General features: G+C 43.5%; 2 protein-coding genes across 2 annotated transcripts; one reads left to right on the top strand and one right to left on the bottom strand.

Moving 5' to 3' along the window:
• Nucleotides 1-2,082: 2,082 nt before the first annotated feature.
• LOC124003346 (ataxin-1-like) lies at nt 2,083-8,465 on the top strand. The gene is made up of 3 exons (XM_046311516.1): nt 2,083-2,355; nt 4,129-5,385; nt 5,695-8,465. Exons 2-3 carry the CDS (start codon nt 4,306-4,308, stop codon nt 6,049-6,051), a joined length of 1,437 nt encoding a protein of 478 aa, XP_046167472.1. The 5' UTR covers nt 2,083-2,355; nt 4,129-4,305; the 3' UTR covers nt 6,052-8,465.
• Nucleotides 5,870-21,384, bottom strand: LOC124003347 (bone morphogenetic protein 7-like). The gene is made up of 7 exons (XM_046311517.1): nt 20,802-21,384; nt 11,868-12,057; nt 10,611-10,759; nt 10,247-10,453; nt 9,984-10,060; nt 9,672-9,782; nt 5,870-9,422 (listed from the first exon to the last, which is right to left on the bottom strand). The coding sequence occupies exons 1-7, from the start codon at nt 21,199-21,201 to the stop codon at nt 9,273-9,275; spliced, it is 1,284 nt and encodes a 427-aa protein (XP_046167473.1). The 5' UTR covers nt 21,202-21,384; the 3' UTR covers nt 5,870-9,272.
• Nucleotides 21,385-22,828: the final 1,444 nt, after the last annotated feature.

The following is a 22,828-nucleotide window of genomic DNA, read 5'->3' as shown; positions in this document are numbered from 1 at the left end:
GGGGTGGATAGGGGAGAGTGCAGGGTCCTTTATGTAACAGTGGAAGATACCAAGTCAGTAGACAGACACTTGCTTTTGTTATTTTTGTCATCCTCTCTCTCTCTCTCCCTCTCTCCTTTCTCCTCTGTGTCCCTCTCACTTCCAGGGTCAATTGATGTGCACAAAATGCAATGCGACAGGATACAAGATCTTTTTGCCGTTAATGGAATAGTATTGATGTTATTGAACAAATCAACATCTTTTTTTTAGGCTTGCCTCTGAAAGAGCACACACTGTTCTTCAGAGGAACAGTTGATTTCAGCGCTTCATGTATAATTCAGTTCATGGCAAAGATTCCATTTTTCATCACAAAAATAGCATTAGAAGCCAACACCTCCAAAATAACCTATTGGGTTTAGCTAGACTGAAAACAATTTCTTCGAGAAATGTATCTTTATTTTAAAGAAATCTTTAGAGAAAAGCTTAAAATTATACTTAAGTGCTTAATTGCAGGGCAGTTTTGATAGCGTACTATACTTATACCGCATTGTATCAGTAGGTATTTTAAATGTAAGGGTAGTACCGTCCCATCAAATGTATGTGTTGCCTGGGACAATAGTGATTGCCTGCAAATACAGAAATAATGATCACTCAGTACAACAACATTGTGTGAATATCAAAGTAATTGACACCATCTAGTGGTCAAAAGATGTGTTTCCTTTTCATTGCAACCTGAGCTGTTGTAAATAGATATTATTCTGCATTTAAATAGCTAATATGAAATGTTTTATTTGCTTGATTTGAATAGGCCTTATATAGGCCTTTAATTAGCCTTGAATTATATGGTATATAAAATTGTAATATCAATGGGGGTTTATTGTATAGGATGTTTTCCTGTGAGGTGGCATTCTTTCAACTGAAAGCACACATGCTGCCACCCAGAGAGAGACATATAGAAAGAGATGGAGAGAGGGGAAGGACATATGAATAACTATCTGTCTTTGTGGAAACCTTACCAATAACAAGTCTTGGTATCCATGCATGGGTGCAGATGTAAGCTACTGACTGCAGATGCATGTATACTCTAATGGGTGTTTGGAGGACGTGGGAGTGAGAAAATAATACGTTGATTTGTATCAACAGTGATCTTCCTAAATGTCAGAGAAGTGTTGGTTGAGGTAGTGACTCCTCCAGCTTTAACTCTTGACATGTCCTGTACTGTCTGAGAGAGTGTGTGTGGGCAGAGGAAGAATGATGTGACTCAAAATGAGAAGCTCTTTTCGCCTCTCTCTAATGTGTGTGTGTGGGCTTCATCATGACTGGGGTTTCACCCTGCAGAGCATGGGGCATCTGGAGCTACCTGTAAATCAGATTGCTTTCCTATAGATGGGAGATGCTTGAATCAAGGGCCATGATCACTTTTTATTCTGTAGAATGAGAGTAGGGCTGACAAGAAATACAAAGAGAGGAGAGAAAGAAGAGTAGTAAAAGAGGGAACATATATTTTGTGTCCTGAGTTTAAAAATGGTGTTTGTTCTGAATGTATATAGGTCTAAATACTGATCCTTTTAACTGCTGAATAGAAAGCAATTAAGGCAGATCATTTTCTAACTTTACTGACATTCACACTGTCTGGCATTTGGTTCAGTGTTCACAGTAATAGAGAAGTAATAGAGAAAATGGAGTAATAGAGAAGTGGCTTGCGAGAATTCACTGTGGTCATTTTCAACAACTGAGAATTGCAATAAATGTGAAGCCAACGGAAGTATTTTCAGAATGGGATTTCATTTTCAGAATGTGTCTTCCTATATATTCCCTAGAAGGTTCTGCATTCCAACTGGTTGAACAGGCATGAAAGCTAAAGATGTGTAATGCCCAGAACATTCTAAGCTATAGTTTCCCGCCCTCGCCACAACTGGGCAGAGTTCCAAGCCCATCAGGCAACCATACGCCTACTATCAGCTGACGAGTATCACAGCGGTCTCATGTCTAATTATACACCCAGAGAGAGAGAGGGAGAGAGAGGGAAGGAGAGAGGGATGAGGCGAGAGAGAGAGATGGAGAGAAAGTCAGAAACCAGAAAGAAGGGATGTGAAAGGGAAAGAAGAAGGGAAGGAGAGGGAGTCAAGACGGAGCTAGAAACGGAGAAAGAGACAGAGCAACAGAGAGGAAGTGAGGGAAGGAGGGAAGGAGAGGGCACAGCAAATCTGTTAGATATGTCGAGAGGGCTAGAGATAGTGGGGGTGTAAAAGAGAGTGGGAGGAAAAAGAGAGAGTGCGTCTGTCTGATAGACATAGTGAGGCTGTCTGGATGTTCCCATTCACTCTGCAGCAGGCTGTACTAAAGACTCACACCTTAACCAGACGAGAGGGAGAGGTAAGGTGTCAACTGTTCAGATGTATCTTGTGAATGTGATAATATGTGTATAAGTGTGTGGGAGGAAGGTATTCATCTCCTTTGTAGTCATTAGATATGCATGGTATTCCTTTATGTTACGGTTGAAGTGGTAAAAACTCAATAGCAATAATATTGCATCAGTGATAAAGTGCATCTAACCCATCTAGATCATTAGGCTTCACATCAGTCAGAACTTACACAACGCGATATGACCAGTTATGTTTGGGGTGTAATTCGAAATTTGGAAATGTGTTGCTTGAGAAAAAGAGCTCTGCACATAATGATAACAATACCAAAATAAAAGTATGTTTCAGGACTTTCATAGCAATTACTGTTCCACTACAAGTAACACACTGTATGAAGATTGCATTTGCATAGTTGTAGTATGACATGCACAGCAAGGTGAGGTCAATTGATACCCTTAATAGGTTATACTACCAGTCTGCTGCTCTGAGTTTTTGCCCAATGATTGGCCTCTGTCAGTACAGCCCTCTGTGTAAGGAATGTTTCTCAATTTGAGGGTGTATTCTGTCCCATTCTTATGAGGTCATCTAGTCTGTACACACAATGGAAGGTATGATCCAAGCTATACCTCGTACTTCCAAGACATGTCTGTTAGTCAGAGTGAAAGAGCATCATTCAGCAATCAAGGGAGCTGGTGACTCCTCTGCGGTGGTGTGATGACACCATTCAGGCCTTGGCTTTAGCTTTGCATAAGATTGCACCGTAAAGTCTTGCTCTGTTTTCTTCTATCACTTCTCTTCAGGCTTTCAGTCAAATCATGTAAATAAAGAGCATGTAGATTTGAATAGGTAAACTACTGGCAAGCGTGTGCATTGTGAAATATCTTTATGGTATGAGCTGTACATAGGAAATCCAAGGTTAAGCTACATTTCTATATAAGGTCATTATTTTTATACAATATTGAGAAGTATAACAGTTTTATCTGCATGTGTTTTGCTCAGATTCACATGAATACATTATGCATGTTGTTGCCGTGCTGCATAGTAGGACAGCTACAGCGAAATTAATAACTCCTGTTGATGGTCAAATCAATGACATCCCATGTATGAAGATCATTGGGTAAGAATGTGATATATTATTCAGACAAAGTAGATTATATTTGTCATTAGTGTTGGAAAGCACAACACAACACCCCTGTGCAACACCTCCCCTCATCTACACTGTTCCCACAGTATGCACAGTACTATACTGTGTTACCATAGTAACTTCTTCCTAAGTAGATCCGGTTAAAGTTTAGTGTTCTAGTGAGCCAGACTTCAGCTGTCAATCACACTCTCAATGCAGCAGTCCGTGGTTTGAAAGGCTCTAATTTGGAGGCAATGGAGAAATTAGTGATGAGATTTCAAGGGCATAGTCACCATCTGTAACTCCATAGGGGTCTAAGAGAAACAGGGAGAACTGGCAGAGAAAGACCATGTCTATCACTGATGTAGCACATTTTAAAGAGAGAGGGAGAGTAGGGAGAAAACGAGGGATATGAGAGAGAGAGAGAGAGAGAGAGAGCGAGAGAGAGAGAGAGAGAGAGAGGGCGTTGTGAGAGTACGTAATGAAATATAGTTTATGAAATGCATCATCAGAAGTCACATGACTATAAGCTGAAAAGCCTGTAATACAAGGCTATGAAATGTATAAAATTATCTTCGTGTACCTTCCTCTTGGGCTTTTGACATAAGGATGAGGGTTAAATTATAATTTATGTCAAACAAACACCTTCCTGTCTTTTTTCAGATTGGATCATTGAGACTGAGAACACCTTTGACCTCTCTGTCAGTGATGATTCACCAGAGAGTAACGGGATCCCTTAGGGTGCCTCTTTCACATGAGGCCTATGTGACTTAACCTCTCCACAACAACCTGTAGGCCCGGGAACTGAAGTGTCAGTATATGTGACGGCTGTGTGAACCAATGAGCACCACACTAACCCCAGAGACCGGCCTAGGCAGAGAGAGTCTCCCGCCCAAGAAGAGGGACCCCAGACCAGGCCTCTCAGAGCAGCCTCCTGCTGTCACGTTCAAGGTCCCCTTCCCCTACAAGAGCCATAATGAAGTCAAGCCCTACAATGCATCTTACTCCGACCTGCTCCCTCCTACACCTGCATCTGTGCCCCCGCTATACCAGCCCTGGACCCAGTCCCCCACCACAGCCTCCACCACCAGAGTCAACCCCTATCTCCCCTCTCCTGTCAACGACAGCTATGGCTGGGCTGAGTGGAAGGAGCACCATTACAGAGGTTGGGCTGCAGTGCCTTCAGGGTGGGAAGTTCCCTACATTCTCCATCACCCCTCAGAATACCCACGCCACCCCTCTATCTGCAGACACATGGCCTTGCCTACAGAGGAGCCCAGTGGGGTGGAAGCAGGGTACAGATGGCACCTTAATAAAAAAGTGAGGGAGAAGTTAAGTCCACACACCACACAGCAAAGCAGACAGAGCGGCCCATATATGAGAAGAAGGAAACAGGGGGGCCACCAGCCACGACCCAGCTCAGGGACAGGTTCTGCCCCACTGAACACTGCTCTATCTCCTACCGCCAACAGGAACCTACACCACCACCCTGAACTGGTATACACAAACCTCTCCACAGCCCCCAAGTACCATGCTTCAGGGCAAAGTCCTTTGGAGTTTGAGGCACAATCTCCCATAAGACCATCACTTATTGACCAATCAACAGAGAACTATTGGACCATGGGAGTAACAGAAAAAGTATGTGTGCCTCCACATCTCTCCTCCCATCACTCTTCCTACCCTTCCACCTCTTCTGACCAGCTGCCCTGGTTGCTCCCTCACTTTGCGGCAGGCTCTTTAATCGAGCTCAAAGATGGGCGGCTGAGGAGGGTTGAGGATTTGCAGACAGAAGACTTCCTAATCGGCGCGGAGGCTTGTCCAGAGCTGCGTCTGAGCTGCTGCACTGTGCAGCACATCTCCCCCTCCACAGCCCCCTCCCTCTCCCGCCTCCTCATCCTCCTACATGAGGAACACTCTCAGGTGAGCTGGGCCTGAGCCTACTACATCATTACATCACATGAGCTCATGTCAGTGTGTTTGTCATTGTATGCTTGTCTACTGACATTTCCATAATTTATAACATGGAATTCAATATACAATATATCATAAATATTTGCAAATAGTATAACTCTGGATGAGTCTAACCCTAAAGAAAATGAAATACATTCCTGCAGTATCCCTCATTATGACACTACATCAATGCCAATACCCAATTTCAGAACACTAACACCACTTTAGTAGACAAACAGAGGTACTACATTGTGACTGTAACAGTATTTTTTCCCACAGGAGTTCCTGGATGTGTATGCGGAGTACCCGTTCTTTGTACGTGGGCGTGGCTGGTCCTCCTGCTGTCCCCAGAGAACAGCCCGTCTTTGTGGCCTCCGCTGCCACCAACTTAGTGTGGGTGACGTCTGCCTGGCTCTCATACCCACATCACCCTCTGTTCCCCCACCCACCCAACCCCAGGGTCCTGGCACCCCAGCTAGAGGGCCTAAGCCCCTGCAAACATCCTGCCCCCAGGCTCCTCTTCCCCCTGCTCCAGATAGGCCAAAAGCAGGGCAGAGAGGGGGACTGGAACCAGCAAGGAAGAGGCGTTGGTCAGCCCCTGAGCTGCGTGGCCCAGGCAACAACTGCCCGGACTGATAAACACCACTACCATATGGAAAGGGAGCCAGCAAAGTCTAACTTTTGTTTTATTATCTTTATCTCAACCTCACACTCTTTCCATCGCTGTCTTCGTGGCTGTCTTTTTCTCATTTCTGCTTGTCTTTTTTATATAAGGGTTTATTATGATCAAGGAGGAAAGAAATATAGATTTGACTCTCAGGATTCTGGATCCTAAGCAGAGTACAATTGCAGTTATTGGTCCAAAAGCCATGGATTATCAGGGATGTGAGAGAGAATATATCAGGCACAATATATTACCTTGACCCAACTCTAGAATTGCAATTTTAAAGGTGTCACCCAATATTATTAAAACTTGAAAACATAAACACTCCTAATTTTATCAATGAGATCATTCAGGGGAAATACATGTCATTCTATGCTACCTCTATATTAGCAACTTTAATTGACAGAACTGATTTCTGTATGTAGAACAGTGAATGTTGAAGTATGCCCCAGTGAGTGTGAAGGGCTCCCTGTGTGCTGTATAGCTGACAGTTGTTGGCATTACATTATGCACTAGATCATTGGTGTCATTGGTGTCCGGTCTGTTCTTTTACCTCAACTTTTGCTACAGTTTGACAATCCTTTATGTTCTGAAATTCTAATTGAAATATTTCTGTTGATTAAGAATAAAACATGTTAAAGGGCTCTATTCAATCCATATGGCGGAAATTCAGCGGTACAGCGTGATAAACATTTCAAATGGAATGTTCTGCGGAAGCAGACTGTATTCACGGTAAATGCTGCATACAGTGAGCTCCAAATGTATTAGGACAGCGACACAATTTTTGTTGTTTGGGCTCTTTATTCAAGCACTTTGGATTTGTAATTACTAGGAGGTTAAAGGGCAGACTGTCAGCTTTAAATTGAGGGTATTTTCATTCCTATCTGGTGAACCATTAATATATTACAGTGCTTTTTGTACATAGTCCCCCATTTTAGGGGACCAAAATTAATCGGTCAAATTCACTTATACAGTATGTGTATTAAAGTGGTAAAAAGTTAAGAATTTGGTCCCATATTCATAGAACACAATGACTACATCAAGCTTGTTACTCTGCAAATTTGTTTAATGCATTTCCTGTCTGTTTTGATTGTGTTTTAGATTAGTTTGTGACCAATAGAAATGAATGGTAAATAATGTATTGTGTCATTTTGGAGTAACTTTTATTGTAAATAAGAATAGAGTATTTTCTAAACACTTCTAAATTCATGTGGATGCTACCATGATTACGGATAATCCTGAATGAATCAAGAATAATGATGAATGAGAAAGTAACAGACGCACAAATATTATACCCAAAATCTGCCGTTATTGTAATTGTGAAAGGTTAGCATGTCTTGGGGGTATGACATTTCTAGCACGCAATCTGTAACACTTCGGCAATACAGACTGAATAGAGTCCTAAAGTAGGCTACATTTACTATATTTTACCTCACCAGCTGATGTTTACAATATTTATATACATATGCTTATCGAGCCTATGATAGATTATACATAAACCATCAACGTCTTTAGTTACCATGTTTTGGTTGTCAGTGTGTGAGAAAAGGCTTTTCTGGCCAAGTGATATAAATGTATTACATCTGCTATGCCTATGAGAGTTTCTGTGCAATTTGTTGCTGTAATGTGACATTTAGTTTTTACAGAAAATATGGCCTCGATCGCCCACCTGCAGGTCTGGAAGGATATCAAAAGGAAGCTGGAACAGAATGATAGCTCAGAGTTCTCTTGTGGGCAAAACCAATGGCATCTCTGGGACCACATGCCTTTCTTGTGCTGTGCAGAGCTTGGTGATATATGTCTGTGCCTCCTCCTCCAGGAAACTCCACCCAAAAGGGCATACTCTATCAATCCCACACAGTCTCGTATTAACCGTCAGCTCTGCCATCTCTCACAGCAGCAGCCTCTGGATCTGCACACAGACAGCCAGATGTCTTACACCTGACCTCTGCTCCGCAAAATACATCATCACCTACATGCCGTTCAAAGGAAAAACAGACAGCCATTTTGTTCTCATCGAAGTCAAAGTAAACCCAGCTGTTTGTGGGAAAAAATGAACTATGCCGTAAAAAAGAAACGTGTCAAAGTAAACCCATTTCAGAGACTGTCTAATGCAATCAGATGCAGCAGTTTTATCCAGCAATTGTTTTACACAGAGGTGCTGGGTGCACACAGCAGAACTGTCCAAACTGGATTTATCTTGTTCAAAGGCAAATCTTAAAATGTCTACTCATGGATAAACAAGCAATTGCTAAATTCTTAATTCTGTTCCGTTTTGGAGCATCTTTAGCATTTCATTTGAGTCTCATGCCTCTATCCAGGGGGATATCTTTTTGTATTCATCAATACTTTCCTTTCTTTGTTCACTTAAGAAAAATGAGATTATAAATAAATGGATGAGAGTTCAGTGTCTGTGATGTGTCATTCCTCCACGGTACTGACTGGGAATTATATTGCGCTCTCTAGATGAGTAGCCTTGTCCCTATCTTTAATGCACCATGTAGTGGAGACAATCCAGATGCCAAAGATCTTCTTCGTAGTTGGGCAAGAGCAGTATGCCTCTACTGCTAGGGCAATATGCCTCTACTGCTAGGGCAGTATGTCTCTACTGCTAGGGCAGTATGTCTCTACTGCTAGGGCAGTATGTCTCTACTGCTAGGGCAGTATGGCTCTACTGCTAGGGCCGTATGGCTCTACTGCTAGGGCCGTATGTCTCTACTGCTAGGGCCGTATGTCTCTACTGCTAGGGCCGTATGTCTCTACTGCTAGGGCAGTATGTCTCTACTGCTAAGGCAGTATGTCTCTACTGCTAGGGCAGTATGGCTCTACTGCTAGGGCAGTATGGCTCTACTGCTAGGGCAGTATGGCTCTACTGCTAGGGCAGTATGTCTCTACTGCTAGGGCAGTATGTCTCTACTGCTAGGGCAGTATGTCTCTACTGCTAGGGCAGTATGGCTCTACTGCTAGGGCAGTATGGCTCTACTGCTAGGGCAGTATGGCTCTACTGCTAGGGCAGTATTGCTAGTACTTGTCTGTTTGCAGACAATAATAAAGGCAGTTGGTCTTCCTGACAGTCCTGAAGCAGCAGGTCCTTATAGATCAGGCAATAAATGAGTTTTGCTGCATAATCCCCATTTCCTCCTCTTCCTCCACTAACCCCAGCGTATCCTGAGAAGGGGAAGTCTAATGGTGGTCAGTGACAACCGCAGGCTCTGACCACCATGTTCCGGTACTTCTTCAGAATGACATTGGAGCTGTCGTCAAAGTAGAGGACAGAGATGCCGTGGAGCTGGGTGGGGGCACAGCAGGGTTTGGGCACTGTCTCTGGGTTTATGAAGTGGACCTGAGGGGGGGGGGGGGGTAGAATAGAGCACTGTTATTAGAAATATTCAAGTGTGGGGTAAAATGTGCATTGATACTTTTGCAGTTTTCTTTACAGGGTGCAGGACATCAAAGAGTGCTTTGATAAAAAATAATGATAATAATAATTTACAATTTAAAGTAAAGACTCTACAGTGAAACCCTGAGAAAATGCCATATTCAACCCCCTCAGTACTGTATATGATAATATGAAAGCTACAAATGTTCTTACCAGAGTCTGCACAATGGCATGATTGGTGGCATTCATGTAGGAGTTGAGGGGAAAAGAGCATTCGCCCTGGCAGTAGTACGCTGCATAGCCCTCTGGTGCAATGATCCAGTCCTGAGGGGACAATTGAAAAAATGAATTTCTCATAACAACATCCAACAAATGGGAGATGGAGATAATGTCATATTGAATCTATTCAAGTCATACTCCTATCTAAGTGGGTGAATAGAGAAAGAAGAGGGGGTGCTCAGATCATTACAGTACAGAACAGAGGTATCAGGATCTGGTGTGATAGAAGGAGTCGTAGTACTGCACCTGCCATCCCAGATCTCTGAAGCTGACATACAGCTCATGCTTCTTACAGCCCTGTTTCGGGTCTGTGCTTAGGGTCTCTGAAGACAAAGGGAGAAATGAACAGCATACAGATTAATCAGCACAATCAACTGTGATCACTGTCACTTAAACACTGTATGATAGAGGTGTTCCTAGTTAAATATTATTCATAGCCTGAAAATTAAGTTTAGAAGTTTATAAAATGTTGACTGACTCATTAACCTCCAAGTGGGTAATTTGTGTACCTGCTGCAGCCTCAGCAACCTTCAGTGCGTCCTGGGCATTCCTGGGGTTTTTAGAGCGGTTGGGGTTGCGCCCCTTGTGGCCGTGGACAGAGCGGATGCTGCGGAGACGAACCTCAGTTCCCTTAAAGAAGGCCACCATAAAGGGCTGCTTGTCCTGTAGCCCACTGCCCCACACCAGCCCTACTAGCCTGGGATTCAAACTCTGGCCTGTAGAGCGAGACAGAAATACATGAACATGTCAGTCCAGATAACATGTTGATATTTTTAAATTTAATGTTATGTGGTGGGTGTACCAGCCCTAGAGATCTACCTCTGTTGGACCAGCGGCCATTCAGTACTCTTATAACTTATGACAGTGACTCACCATCCATGCTCTCTAGAGCTAGCTGCAGTCCCAAGTTCTGGTCCAGGTTCACTACCCACTGGTTACTGGTGGCTGTGATGTCAAACACCAGCCAGCCTTCCTCTATAGCCCACACCACACGCGTGTCCAGCAGGAACAGGTCCTCCTCACTGAGGGGCACATTGACTACTAACATTAGATACACAGCACATAAAGTCTCAGTTAGATACACAACAAAGAGTTACAGACCTAGGAAGTGTGTTCTTCTAAATTCTAACATCAGTTGCCTCAAGTCTGGAAAAACATATATAGCCTTGCCACTTCACATTGCATTTCAAACCATTCTCCTTAGTGGCAGTTTGGGATGCTGCTATGTAGTGCAGTATGTAAAAGTAAAGTAGTTATATAAAAGTTGATCTAGATAGCTGATACATATTCCAATAAATAGCAGAGACAGGAGAGACTAGCCACCTGGAGAGAACCCAGGATACAGTAAATCCAAAACAAGAGATGACATGCAGTGTCAATCTAACCCCACCGATAGCCATTATTAAAAGAGGTATCTTTATCACAGATGAAAATTCCCAGACTGAGTGAAGCAGATATCACAGCTCTGGGGCAGATCTCACAGACAATGGATTTGTTTACAGATTGAGTTTCAGGCCCCCAGGCCCACAACACAGACTGTTTCTTTTTCTTGCCGCCTTGTTGTCTGTATGGAAGGCATGTGTGTCTCTGAATGACAATGGTGTTGTTCTTAGCACCGACATAGCCTCACTGTCACCTCTGTGGGACAGGCCATGCCTACACATGACTGGGCTCTGATGTCAAGCTGTGTGTGTGTGTGTGTGTGTGTGTGTGTGTGTGTGTGTGTGTGTGTGTGTGTGTGTGTGTGTGTGTGTGTGTGTGTGTGTGTGTGTGTGTGTGTGTGTGTGTGTGTGTGTGTGTGTGTGTGTGTGTGTGTGTGTGTGTGTGTGTGTGTGTGTGTGTGTGTGTGTGTGTGTGTGTGTGTGTGCGTTTTTTCTAGGTGGACAAATCAAACTGTTGTTCACTACAATCATAACTGATAGTGTGGCCAAAAAGAGAGGGGTTGGGTGGAGGGAGGGGAGGGTTGCTAGGTATTAGAGAATGGGGATTAAGTGAATGATGGCGGCGTGGGGAGTGAGGGTGGTGTTTGAGGGGGTGTTCTATATGGTCAAGGTGGGTCTCTGCAGTTTTAGGGAGTAGTATACTGTTTTATAAGGCCACACACATGAAGATTAATGGAAGAGGTGTCACCTGTCAGGGGGCTCCTGTAGCACCTGGTACACGTTCACATGGAAGGTCTCATTCTCATAGTGTTCTCCGATATAGTCCTTGTAGATTCTGAACTCTGCAGCGGAGACAGCTTCTCCCTCTGGGATATGGGACAAGTCAAAGCGGAATTCCCTGTTGCGCCGAGAAGACAGGACGTTCTGATCCAGCTCAACTGTTGAGTGGGGATAGTGGGAGAAAAGAGGTTACTCACTACCCATACCAACTGATCCCGGATCCGCTTTTTCCAACAGCTAACCTCATCCATTAAAAGCTGCACAATTAACACAATGAACACTGACCCTGGAGGGTTAAAGGCACATCCCTTTTCTCCCCATATTCCCTGGTCTGTTGAAACAGTGGGGGGTGCATGTGTACCAACACACTCAGTGCTGTGAATACACTCAGATCAGCAGCCAGGTGGTGGTTTAATTCTGCCAAAGAATGTTGCTGAATCAAAGTCTTCTAATCCACATGGCTCCGCCCACATCTCAGAAGCACTGTGTAAAAAATAGGAAACTCCTGCTTCCATGAGGGAGCTGATTGATCTTAACATCAGTCTGCATAAAGCGCCAATTGGGGGGGGACTCCATGTTTAAATTACACACGTGCTGACCACAAGAAAAGCTTAAAGCGATGCCAGAAAAACCACAGCAGCCAATCCAATGCCCATACATACACCCTGCAGAAACACTATGATCCTAATGTCATAATCCTCAAAATGTTATCCATAATCCACCATAGGAGAATACGTTTAACCACTATACATGATACATGAAGTACTATATTCTGGAGGGGAATGATAATAGAGTATTTATGTGAATGGTCTTTCTGAGAGTAGGCTAGGCCTGATATCAGTCCCCCAACTGAGATCCACGGTGTCCCACCCTGCCCTGAAACAGCTGAGCCACTCTCAGAGTTTCCACAATAATGGTGGTGGGGCAGAGCCAAAGATTTCCTGAAGGTTTCCAGCGCTGTGTTTTTACAGCGTTACCCAATGTGTTTGTCCTTGGAAAGCTTAGTGGAGGTCTCTTGAGCAACAGGGGACTTCCCACACTGGAGGTGTGCAGAGTGGAGCCATGATTACCCATCTTAAACACATCCTGCCCACTAGCAGCCCCCATGACATCATATGTCTGTCTCACTGGTGCCTTGGTATTGTTTCAGTACCGAACACACACACACACACACACACACACACACACACACACACACACACACAACTTAATGCAGCACACATGCACCCAACGCCTTAAAGGCCAGAAAACAACTTTTAACCACACACACACACCGTAAAGAGCATTCTGAACCATGCAAGTCATTTTTTAAACGATGGAAAGAAACCAGGGCGTTTTTATGAAGGCAATAATTGCTCGTAAGGTCTTGGTGTGTTTACGTTAGGGACCATTAGCTCCAGAGATCAGCCCTCAGATATGCAAACTTCTCTCTGTGAGGCATTTCAACACTTTTCTTAGCTCATGACACAGGGTTCAACGTGCGGCGCTGGCGTGGCACAATCGATAGCCTGTTTGTTTATAATGAATCATTTTCAGCTGCCAATCAAAATGTATGGGTGAAGTTAATAAATATCCTACATCAGAGGAAAAACTAAAACCTAGAAAATCTACTTGGTATAAAATAAAGTAAGCTGGAACACAATGAAAATGCCTAATGAAAAAAAACGTTCTTAATCAGATGTCTAAAAGAACCCATTTCACAGCACCTATCCGGTGGTGTATGTGACATTAAAACATGTTATTTGTATTGATTTTTTTAACCTCTCCAACTACCCTGTCTTAGGTTCCATTAAAAAGGTCTATATGGTAGTATGACAACATTCAGTGGCTTATGTTCCAAGACCCTATTTCTGAGATCAGATCGTTTTATTCACCAAACAGGCTTTGTTAAACCTTGCTTAGCATTTCAGTTGTAACCGCGTCTTTAAAAAAAAGGAGATTTAAAAAAAAAAAAAGAGATTCAAAAATGATTAGAGGAATTATACAACTTTGAGTATCGAGAACAAATACCCTGCATGAGTCGCTTATTTCCTCCCCAAATCAGATTACTATGACAGTCAGGTTTCAATTTAGCCTGTTGGGTTCACAAACCTGTTACAAGGCAAACTTTGACCATACAGCACCATCTTCTTAATTTCATTTCACATGGAGCAATGTGAAAGATAACTGATAAGCCTGTCTCTTATTCCCATATGTGGCAGGTGTGTTCTCATGGAAGCAAGAACATCCCAAAGACATCTGTGTCTGCCTATGGCAGAGTCCCAACAAGAGGAACTAGCAGTATAAGGAATACAGGTCAACTAAGTCCAACCAGGAACCATGCAGTCAGGTTATAGTCAGATTGGTTCAGCAGTGTAAAGTCAGACTTGAGCTCTCCACTCCACAGTATGGCTATAGCTCCATTATAACGACACAGATGTGCAGACAAGCTACAGACGTGTGCGGTCAAACTGCAGCTGTATAGTCAGATGTGTTGCATAGTCATGGAAATGAATACATATTGATAGTGGGCAGACTGGATGGTGGTTGGGGATTCTAACAGTCCTGACTATGTGGGGAAATGGTACACAGTGGGGCAAAAAAGTATTTAGTCAGCCACCAATTGTGCAAGTTCTCCCACTAACAGAAGATGAGAGAGGCCTGTGATTTTCATCATAGGTACACTTTCAACTATGACAGACTAAATGAGAAGAAAAAAATCCAGAAAATCACATTGTAGGATTTTTAGTGAATGTATTTGCAAATTATGGTGGAAAATAAGTATTTGGTCAATAACAAAAGTTTATCTCAATACTTTGTCATTGCCAACAAAGGGTATATAACAGAGGTCAAACGTTTGCTGTAAGTCTTCACAAAGTTTTCAAACACTGTTGCTGGTATTTTGGCCCATTCCTCCATGCAGATCTCATCTAGAGCAGTGGTGTTTTGGGGCTGTTGCTGGGCAACACGGACTTTCAACTCCCTCCAAAGATTTTCTACCTATGATGAAAATTACAGGCCTCTCTCATCCTTTTAAGTGGGAGAACTTGCACAATTGATGGCTGACTAAATACTTTTTTGCCCCACTGTATGTACACACAAAACAAATGAGTAAAAAGGATACCCTACAGCAGTTTCATTTCAATATATTAAATTCACTTAGGGGAAAGAAGAAAAAATATGTCCACTATTCCACAAGAACAGGGCATGAGAAGCCAAAGCTTTTTCCACCGTTAATTTGTTTAGGAAATGAAGGAAGCAAGACTAATAAAACTGAACTGATTCCATCATTTCCGAGATGCGTCAACATTGGCCACCTAAATACCTGCACATTGAGAGAGGGGGTAGAAAAGTTATCTTTCCCTCACTGGAAGCTGCGGTCTATCGAGGGGAAACACGCACTTCAGGGAGGGTGCGGGGAGCTGGCACAGGACGTACCGGACCAGGAAGGTGCACTGAAGGCCAGATGCGTGAAGCCGGCACAGACTTCACCGGACTGCTGACAGGTTCTTCAGGTCGAATGTTGAGCAGAACACACTTGACCAATATCTCTCTCTCCCCCAACTTCTCCATCGCCTCCCTGACGGTCTCTGGCTCTTCCCTCTGCTCAGCCGCCAGCTCCATGTGCCCCCCAAAAAAAATCCTGGGGTTTCTGTGGCAGCGGACTGAAGACACACTCCTCATGGTGAGTGCGAGGAACCGGCACAGCACATACCGGGCTGAGAAGGCGCACTTGTGGCCTGGTGCGTGGAGCCGGCACAGATGGCACCGGACTGATGACACACTCTTCAGCACGCCTGCGCTGTAGCCTACTCCTCGCCTCCACCTCTCTCCGGTATCCCTCATTGAATTCCTCCACCGTCTGCCATTCGGGCTCTGGCACTCCCCACTGCTCAGTCGACCACCCCATGTGCCCCCCCAAAAAACAATTATTGGGGATTCTGTGGCCGTGGCCCCCGGCGTCCTCGCTGTCCTTCTTGATCTTTATGCGACTCCCGCCAAGGAAGGGTCTCGCATCCACTCCTCCCAGGTCCAACTCACCTTTTCCTCCTTGGCACACCGCTTGGTCCTTGCTTGGTGGGATATTCTGTCACGATCGTGATGAAAGACGGACCAAGGCACAGCGTGATTGTAGTTCCACATCTTTATTTTAAGTGAAACTTCTACAAAACAATAAACCAACAAGGAAACGTGAAAGTAGTGGTGCTACATGCACATACACAAAACAATATCCCACAAAGCAGGTGGGAGATAGGGCTTCCTAAATATGATCCCCAATTAGAGGCAACGATTACCAGCTGCCTCTAATTGGGAACCCTACAAATTACTAACATAGAAAATAAATGACTAGAACACCCCCCCTAGTCACGCTCTGACGTAAACACCTGACCTAAAGAACTGAGGGCTCTCTATGGTCAGGGCGTGACATCTATACCATTTGTATTTCATATACATTTGACTATCGGATGTTCTTATAGGCACTTTAGTATTGCCAGTGTAACAGTATAGCTTCCGTCCCTCTCCTCGCCCCTACCTGGGCTCGAACCAGGAACATATTGACAACAGCTACCCTTGAAGCATCGTTGCCCATCGCTCCACAAAAGCCGCGGTCCTTGCAGAGCAAGGGGAACAACTACTTCAAGGTCTCAGAGCCATTGAAACGCTATTAGCGGGCGCACCCCGCTAACTAGCTCCGGAGTTGATAGGCTTGAAGTCATAAACAGCTCAATGCTTGAAGCACAGCGAAGAGCTGCTGGCAAACGCACGAAAGTGCTTATTTAAATGACTGCTTACGAGCCTGCCACTGCCTACCACCACTCAGTCAGACTGCTCTATCAAATATCAAATCATATACTTAATCATAACATAATAACACACAGAAATACAAGCCTTAGGTCATTAATATGGTCAAATCCGGAAACTATCATTTCGAAAACAAAACGTTTTTTTCTTTCAGTGAAATACGGAACAGTTCCATATTTTATCTAACGGGTGGCATCCATACGTCTAAATATTCCTGTTACATTGCACAAACTTCAATGTTATGTGATAATTACGTAAAATTCTGGCAAATTAGTTTGCAACTAGCCAGGTGGGCCAAACTGTTGCATATACCCTGACTTTGCGTGCAATGAACACAAGAGAAGTGACACAATTTCCCTAATTTAATATTGCCTGCTAACTTGGATTTCTTTTAACTAAATATGAAGGTTTAATAAAATATACTTCTGTGTATGGATTTTAAGAAAGGCATTGATGTTAATGGTTAGGTACAGTCGTGCAACGATTGTGCTTTTTTTGCAAATGCGCTTTTGTAAAATCATCCCCCATTTGGCGAAGTTGGCTGTCTTTGTTAGGAATAAATAGTCTTCGCAAAGTTCACAACGAGCCAGGTGGCCCAAACTGCTGCAAATACCCTGACTCTGTTGCACAGAACGCAAGAGAAGTGACACAGTTTCCCTAGTTAAAAGAAATTCATGTTAGCAGGCAATATTAACTAAATATGCAGGTTTAAAATATATATACTTGTCTATTGATTTTAAGAAAGGTGTTGATGTTTATGGTTAGGTACACATTGGTGCAAAGACAATGCTTTTTTCGTGAATGCGCTTGTTAAATCACCCATTTGGCGAAGTAGGCTATGATTCAGTGATAAATTTACAGGCACCGCATCGATTATATGCAACGCAGGACAAGCTAGCTAAACTAGTAATATCATCAACCATATGTAGTTAACTAGTGATTATGTTAAGATTGATTGTTTTTTATAAGATACGTTTAATACTAGCTAGCACCTTACCGTGGCTCCTTGCTGCACTCGCATAACAGGTAGTAAGCCTGCCACGCAGTCTCCTCCTGGAGTGCAATGTAATCGGCCACGATCGGTGTCCAAAAATGCCGATCACTGAATGTTATGAAAACTTGAAATCGGCCCTAATTCATCGGCAATTCCGATTAATAGGTCGACCTCTACCAGGGACCACCAGGACTGGCTCTTTACAAAATGGTGGAACCCACATCTGGAAACAGACTGCCAATCAAATGGAGAGAAGGGCCATGGGTTCATGAGAGGAACGGGGACCCTGCATCCTTCTCATTCTTTCTCTTTTCTCTGCACTTTATATGTACTTACTTTTTCCCTTTTCCTCTATCCCGGTCACTCCACCCTGCCTCACATACATGCTCGCATAGACACATGAATGTGAATAGAAGGTTAAAAGTGCCAAATCTATTCCTGATGATAAATTGAGAACCTTACACACGCACAATAGGCCATGAAGCCCAACCTGTATCCCTCCTGTAAGCCTTGAGGCAGGACAACGAAGGGGAAAGGGTTGACTTTGGATGAAAAGCCCCAGCCGGATGGGAGCCACAGGCACCACACTGTCTGCTGTTTCACCATAGTGATATTAGACCCGCGATGAGATCTCCAAAGGAAACAAAAGCAGGATTTGGGTTTTATAAACGCAATAATGTCCAAGGAAGCACCCCCCCTACTCCTCCCACCCTACCCCCTTGATTTACACACACACACACACACACACACACACACACACACACACACACACACACACACACACACACACACACACACACACACACACACACACACACACACACACACACACACACACACACACACACACACACACCTTAGATGCAGTACCTGTGACCAAAAACACTAAGGTAACCTGCCTAAATGACTACCAACCCATAGCACTCACGTCTGCAGCCATGAAGTGCTTTGAAAGGCTGGTCATGGCTCACATCACGACTCCAACACCATCAAGTTTGCCGATGACACAACAATGGTAGGCCTGATCGCAGAAAACGATGAGACAGCCTATAGGGAGGAGGTCAGAGACCTGGCCGTGTGGTGCCAGGACAACAACGTCTCCCTCAACGTGATAAAGACAAAGGGGATGATTGTGGACTACAGGAAAAGGAGGTAAGAGCACACCCCCATTCTCATTGATGGAGATGTAGTCGAGCAGGTTGAGAGCTTCAAGTTCCCTGGTGTTCACATCACCAACAAACTATCATGGTCCAAACACACCAAGACAGTCGTGAAGAGGGTATGACAAAGCCTATTCCTCCTCAGGAGACTGAAAAGATTTGGTATCCTCAAAAGGTTCTACAGCTACACCATCGAGAGCATCCTGACTGGTTACATCACTGCCTGGAATGGCAACTGCTCAGCCTCCGACCACAAGGCACTACAGAGGGTAGTGCGTATGGCTCAGTACATCACTGGGGCCAAGCTTCCTGCAATTAAGGACCTCTATACCAGGCGGTGTCAGAGGAAGGCCCTAAAAATTGTCACTGGCTCCAGCCACCCTTGTCATAGACTGTTATCTCTGCTACCGCACGGCAAGCGGTATCGGAGCGCCAAGTCTAGGTCCAAAAGGCTTCTTAAAAGCTTCTACACCCAAGTCATAAGACTCCAGAACAGCTAATCAAAGGGTGACCCAGACCAGTCTTTTACGCTGCTGCTACTCTCTGTTTATTATCTATGCATAGTCACTTTAACTCTACCTACATGTACATATTAGCTCAATTACCTCAACTAACCGGTGCCCCCACACATTGCCTCTGTACCGGTACCCCTGTATGTAGCCTCGCTATTGTTATTTTACTGCTGCTGTTTAATTATTTGTTACTTTTATTTTCTATTTTTTACTTTACACTTATTTTTCTTAAAACTTCTAAAAGCATTGTTGGTTAAGGGCTTGTAAATAAGCATTTCACTGTAAGGCTATTCGGCGCATGTGACAAATAAAATTTGATTTGAGTCTATCTCCCTGTTGATTTGTCCTGCCCTCCCCAGGGTACTGAAATGCCTGTCCAAATCATGCTAAACAAAGCCTTGCTAAAGCCGGTCTCCCAGAGCACTGAAGGGATTCAGGGGAAATCGGATACAGCCATGTTGTCATAACATTTACAACTCAGAATGCAGAAGAATCTTATCTAAAGAGAACGTTACCATAAGCCTCCACGTTTAGAAGCTGCACACAAATGGAACGTCACTCACACACACACTTAGCACTCGGTTCAACAGTAGAGTTATGTCTGCAAAGTGCTCACAAACAACAAAACGGCAGTGAAGAAAGCTTTCACCCTTTAATACTTATGCCAACAGGTGAACTGTGATTAAGCCTGCTTTCTACAGTCAACTCCTGTGATTTAAGGCAAGGTTAAGCCAGAGAGACTGACTCCTAACTGGAGCATCTACTGGGTCCTCAGCAGTGCTCTGTCTGACCAGCACAACACAACCACCTTTCACCTTGCCTGACCTCTGCTCTCCTGGTCAGTATTCCTATAGACCAGACAGGTCCAAAGAGAAACCATGGTAGGAAGTTTTGTTTAAAAAAATGGAAAACTGTGTTATTTACTGAGTAGAAGGCTACCTACCCTACACTCTAAAAAAAAGAGTACCACCTAGAACCTAAAACAGTTATTTGGCTGTCCCATAATAGTTTGGTTACAGGTAGAACCTTTTGGGTTCCATGGGTTCTCCTATGGGGATGGCCAGAAAAACATTTTTTTCTACGAGTGTATGAGCAATTGAGACACTGAATGAGTCAAACTAAGCATAATGAGTGTATTAGCATTACAGTGCAGTGTCAGATAAATCAAAGTAAACCTAAACAAGCAGCTGTTTAATTATTGTGTTTAGGTCATGTTCGTGTGAGATGTGTTGAGTAAAAAACTATTTAGAAGGTATTGTAAGATAAGAGCTTCTGTGTCAAGACTGGGTCATCGTTTGTGCAAAGGTGAAATAAACTGTTTTTTGCTTTAAAAAATAAAGTGAGCAATCGCGAAATATATATTTTATATCATGTAGGCTAAACAATAACATGTCAATTAATATCCATCGAAATGAATGGATACGTCTCTGGATATGGTGATAAGTAGGACATACCAAGATTGACAAAGCTCATCACCATATCCGCGTCATTGAGGAAAATACTGTTTTGCTGGGTCACCATCTGGGGCCCCTGTGTCGTTAAAACGGGCTTATAATATGAAAAGCCTGCTGGCTGTTGTCCGTCCGTAGAAATAGCGTTGTACAAATCCAGCATGAACATCGGGGCAGCGTTTTGTTTGGTGTAGATATGCGGCCGGGGCCGGTGGGGCAGCCCCAGGATGGAGAGGATTTCCCGCTGCATCTCCCGGCGCTCCTGGCTCCTCAGACGGCGCTGGATGAAGCTGGAGTGAACCTCGTTATCAAGAGTGATGTTAGACAAAGTTGTCTCAGCCAAAATACAATAACCCCACGCAAGAAGCAGTGCCGAAGCTCGTCGACGCAATAAAGTCGCCATTTTCAAATTAATGCGTGTAATTAATTGATTGATACAAAGATAGAGATATGCTATCTAAAATGACTGTCCCAAGTCCTCGTGCATTGGAGAGCGAGCTTCAACCCTGATAGTCTACTTTAGAAGCTGAATCAAACATCAGCCAAGCATCATCAGCTTTGGTGCGCACTGCAATGTCAGGCAAGGCTCCCCTCCTGCCACCGTACTTTACTGAGTTGCAGTATCTGAGGGGAGGGGTCGGTGGGCTTTGACATGGGATTTCCTTATGGTGGCGGTGTGGGGGGGGGGGGGTCGAAGACATTTGAGGACATTTTTGCACCTCTATCTTGATAATAGAATAATGGTTGGGGACAAATTTACCCGCGATAACCGTTTAAAACCTTTATTGTCCTATCAAACCTTTGTTTGGACAGATTACAACACGTGCAACAGTTGATCAACTTTTGCAATTATGACTTACTAAAACAAGAAGTCAGTCGTCAGTTAAGTCAGTTAAAGTACTGATGTAAAAATACTTTAAAGTACTACTTAATTCGTTTTTTGGGGTATCTGTACTTTACTTTACTATTTATATTTTGGCAACTTTTACTTCAGTACATTCCTAAAGAAAATAATGTACTTTTTACTCCATACATTTTCCCTAACACCCAAAAGTACTCCTTAAATTTTGACAGGAAAATTACTCTAGTAGTATTTTACTAGTGTCACGATCGTCGTATAGAGTAAACCAAAGCGCAGCGTGGTGTGAATGCATACTTTAATGATTGACGAACAACACGAAGTACACTAAACAAACAAAACAAACTAACAAGACGAACGTGACTGCTTTCGAAACTCTGTGCAGACATGCAACATAACATAGACAATAACCCACAAACCACAATACAAAACAGGCTACCTAAATATGGTTCCCAATCAATCAGAGACAACGACAAACACCTGCCACTTTTACACCTGCATTGTTTGCTGTTTGGGGTTTTAGGCTGGGTTTCTGTACAGCACTTTGAGATATCAGCTGATGTACGAAGGGCTATATAAATAAATTTGATTTGATTTGATTTGATTTGATTGAGAACCATATCAGGCCAAAACACATAGAAACAGACTAACTAGCAGTGGTGGGCCGTCAGGGCCAGCAAGGCCTTCTCTGCTGGCCTAAACATCATCAGAATATATATATATTTAAAATATATTTTCCCACAAATATGTATTAAATTATTCCCCAGAGTAAGAGTTATATGGAGGGCTGGTCTTTATGTTAGATCTTTTATCCAATCATATTCAGCCATCATGTGTTGCCAGGGGTCTAAAATCTGCCCTCAGGCCTTCAGAATCAACAGTGCGGGCGCTTGTAGCTTAAAGTGAATTAAAATTAAAATTTAGTGTCAACCAATCAGCTTTAGAGTTGGCTATTGTATGCCTGCTGGCTGGCTCCAGTGTTACACAGGAGCCAGCTAGCAGGAGTAGTGCGTGCACGTCTTTTGATTGGATTACCAATATTGAGAGGCAAGTCCTATGGGCAGGTCTATGCAGAACTAGGAAACTGAATTTGATAAACAAATTCATTTGCGTACTACTAAGCTGTTTGTTCAACCCACAATGGCTGAAGGAGGAGAAGATATCGATTTGG

This window comes from Oncorhynchus gorbuscha, linkage group LG18, assembly GCF_021184085.1.
Source record: "Oncorhynchus gorbuscha isolate QuinsamMale2020 ecotype Even-year linkage group LG18, OgorEven_v1.0, whole genome shotgun sequence".
In the NCBI taxonomy this organism is placed as follows: domain Eukaryota; kingdom Metazoa; phylum Chordata; class Actinopteri; order Salmoniformes; family Salmonidae; genus Oncorhynchus; species Oncorhynchus gorbuscha.
The sequence above is the reverse complement of the archived record's forward strand: the minus strand, read 5'-3'. Positions and strand labels throughout refer to the sequence as shown.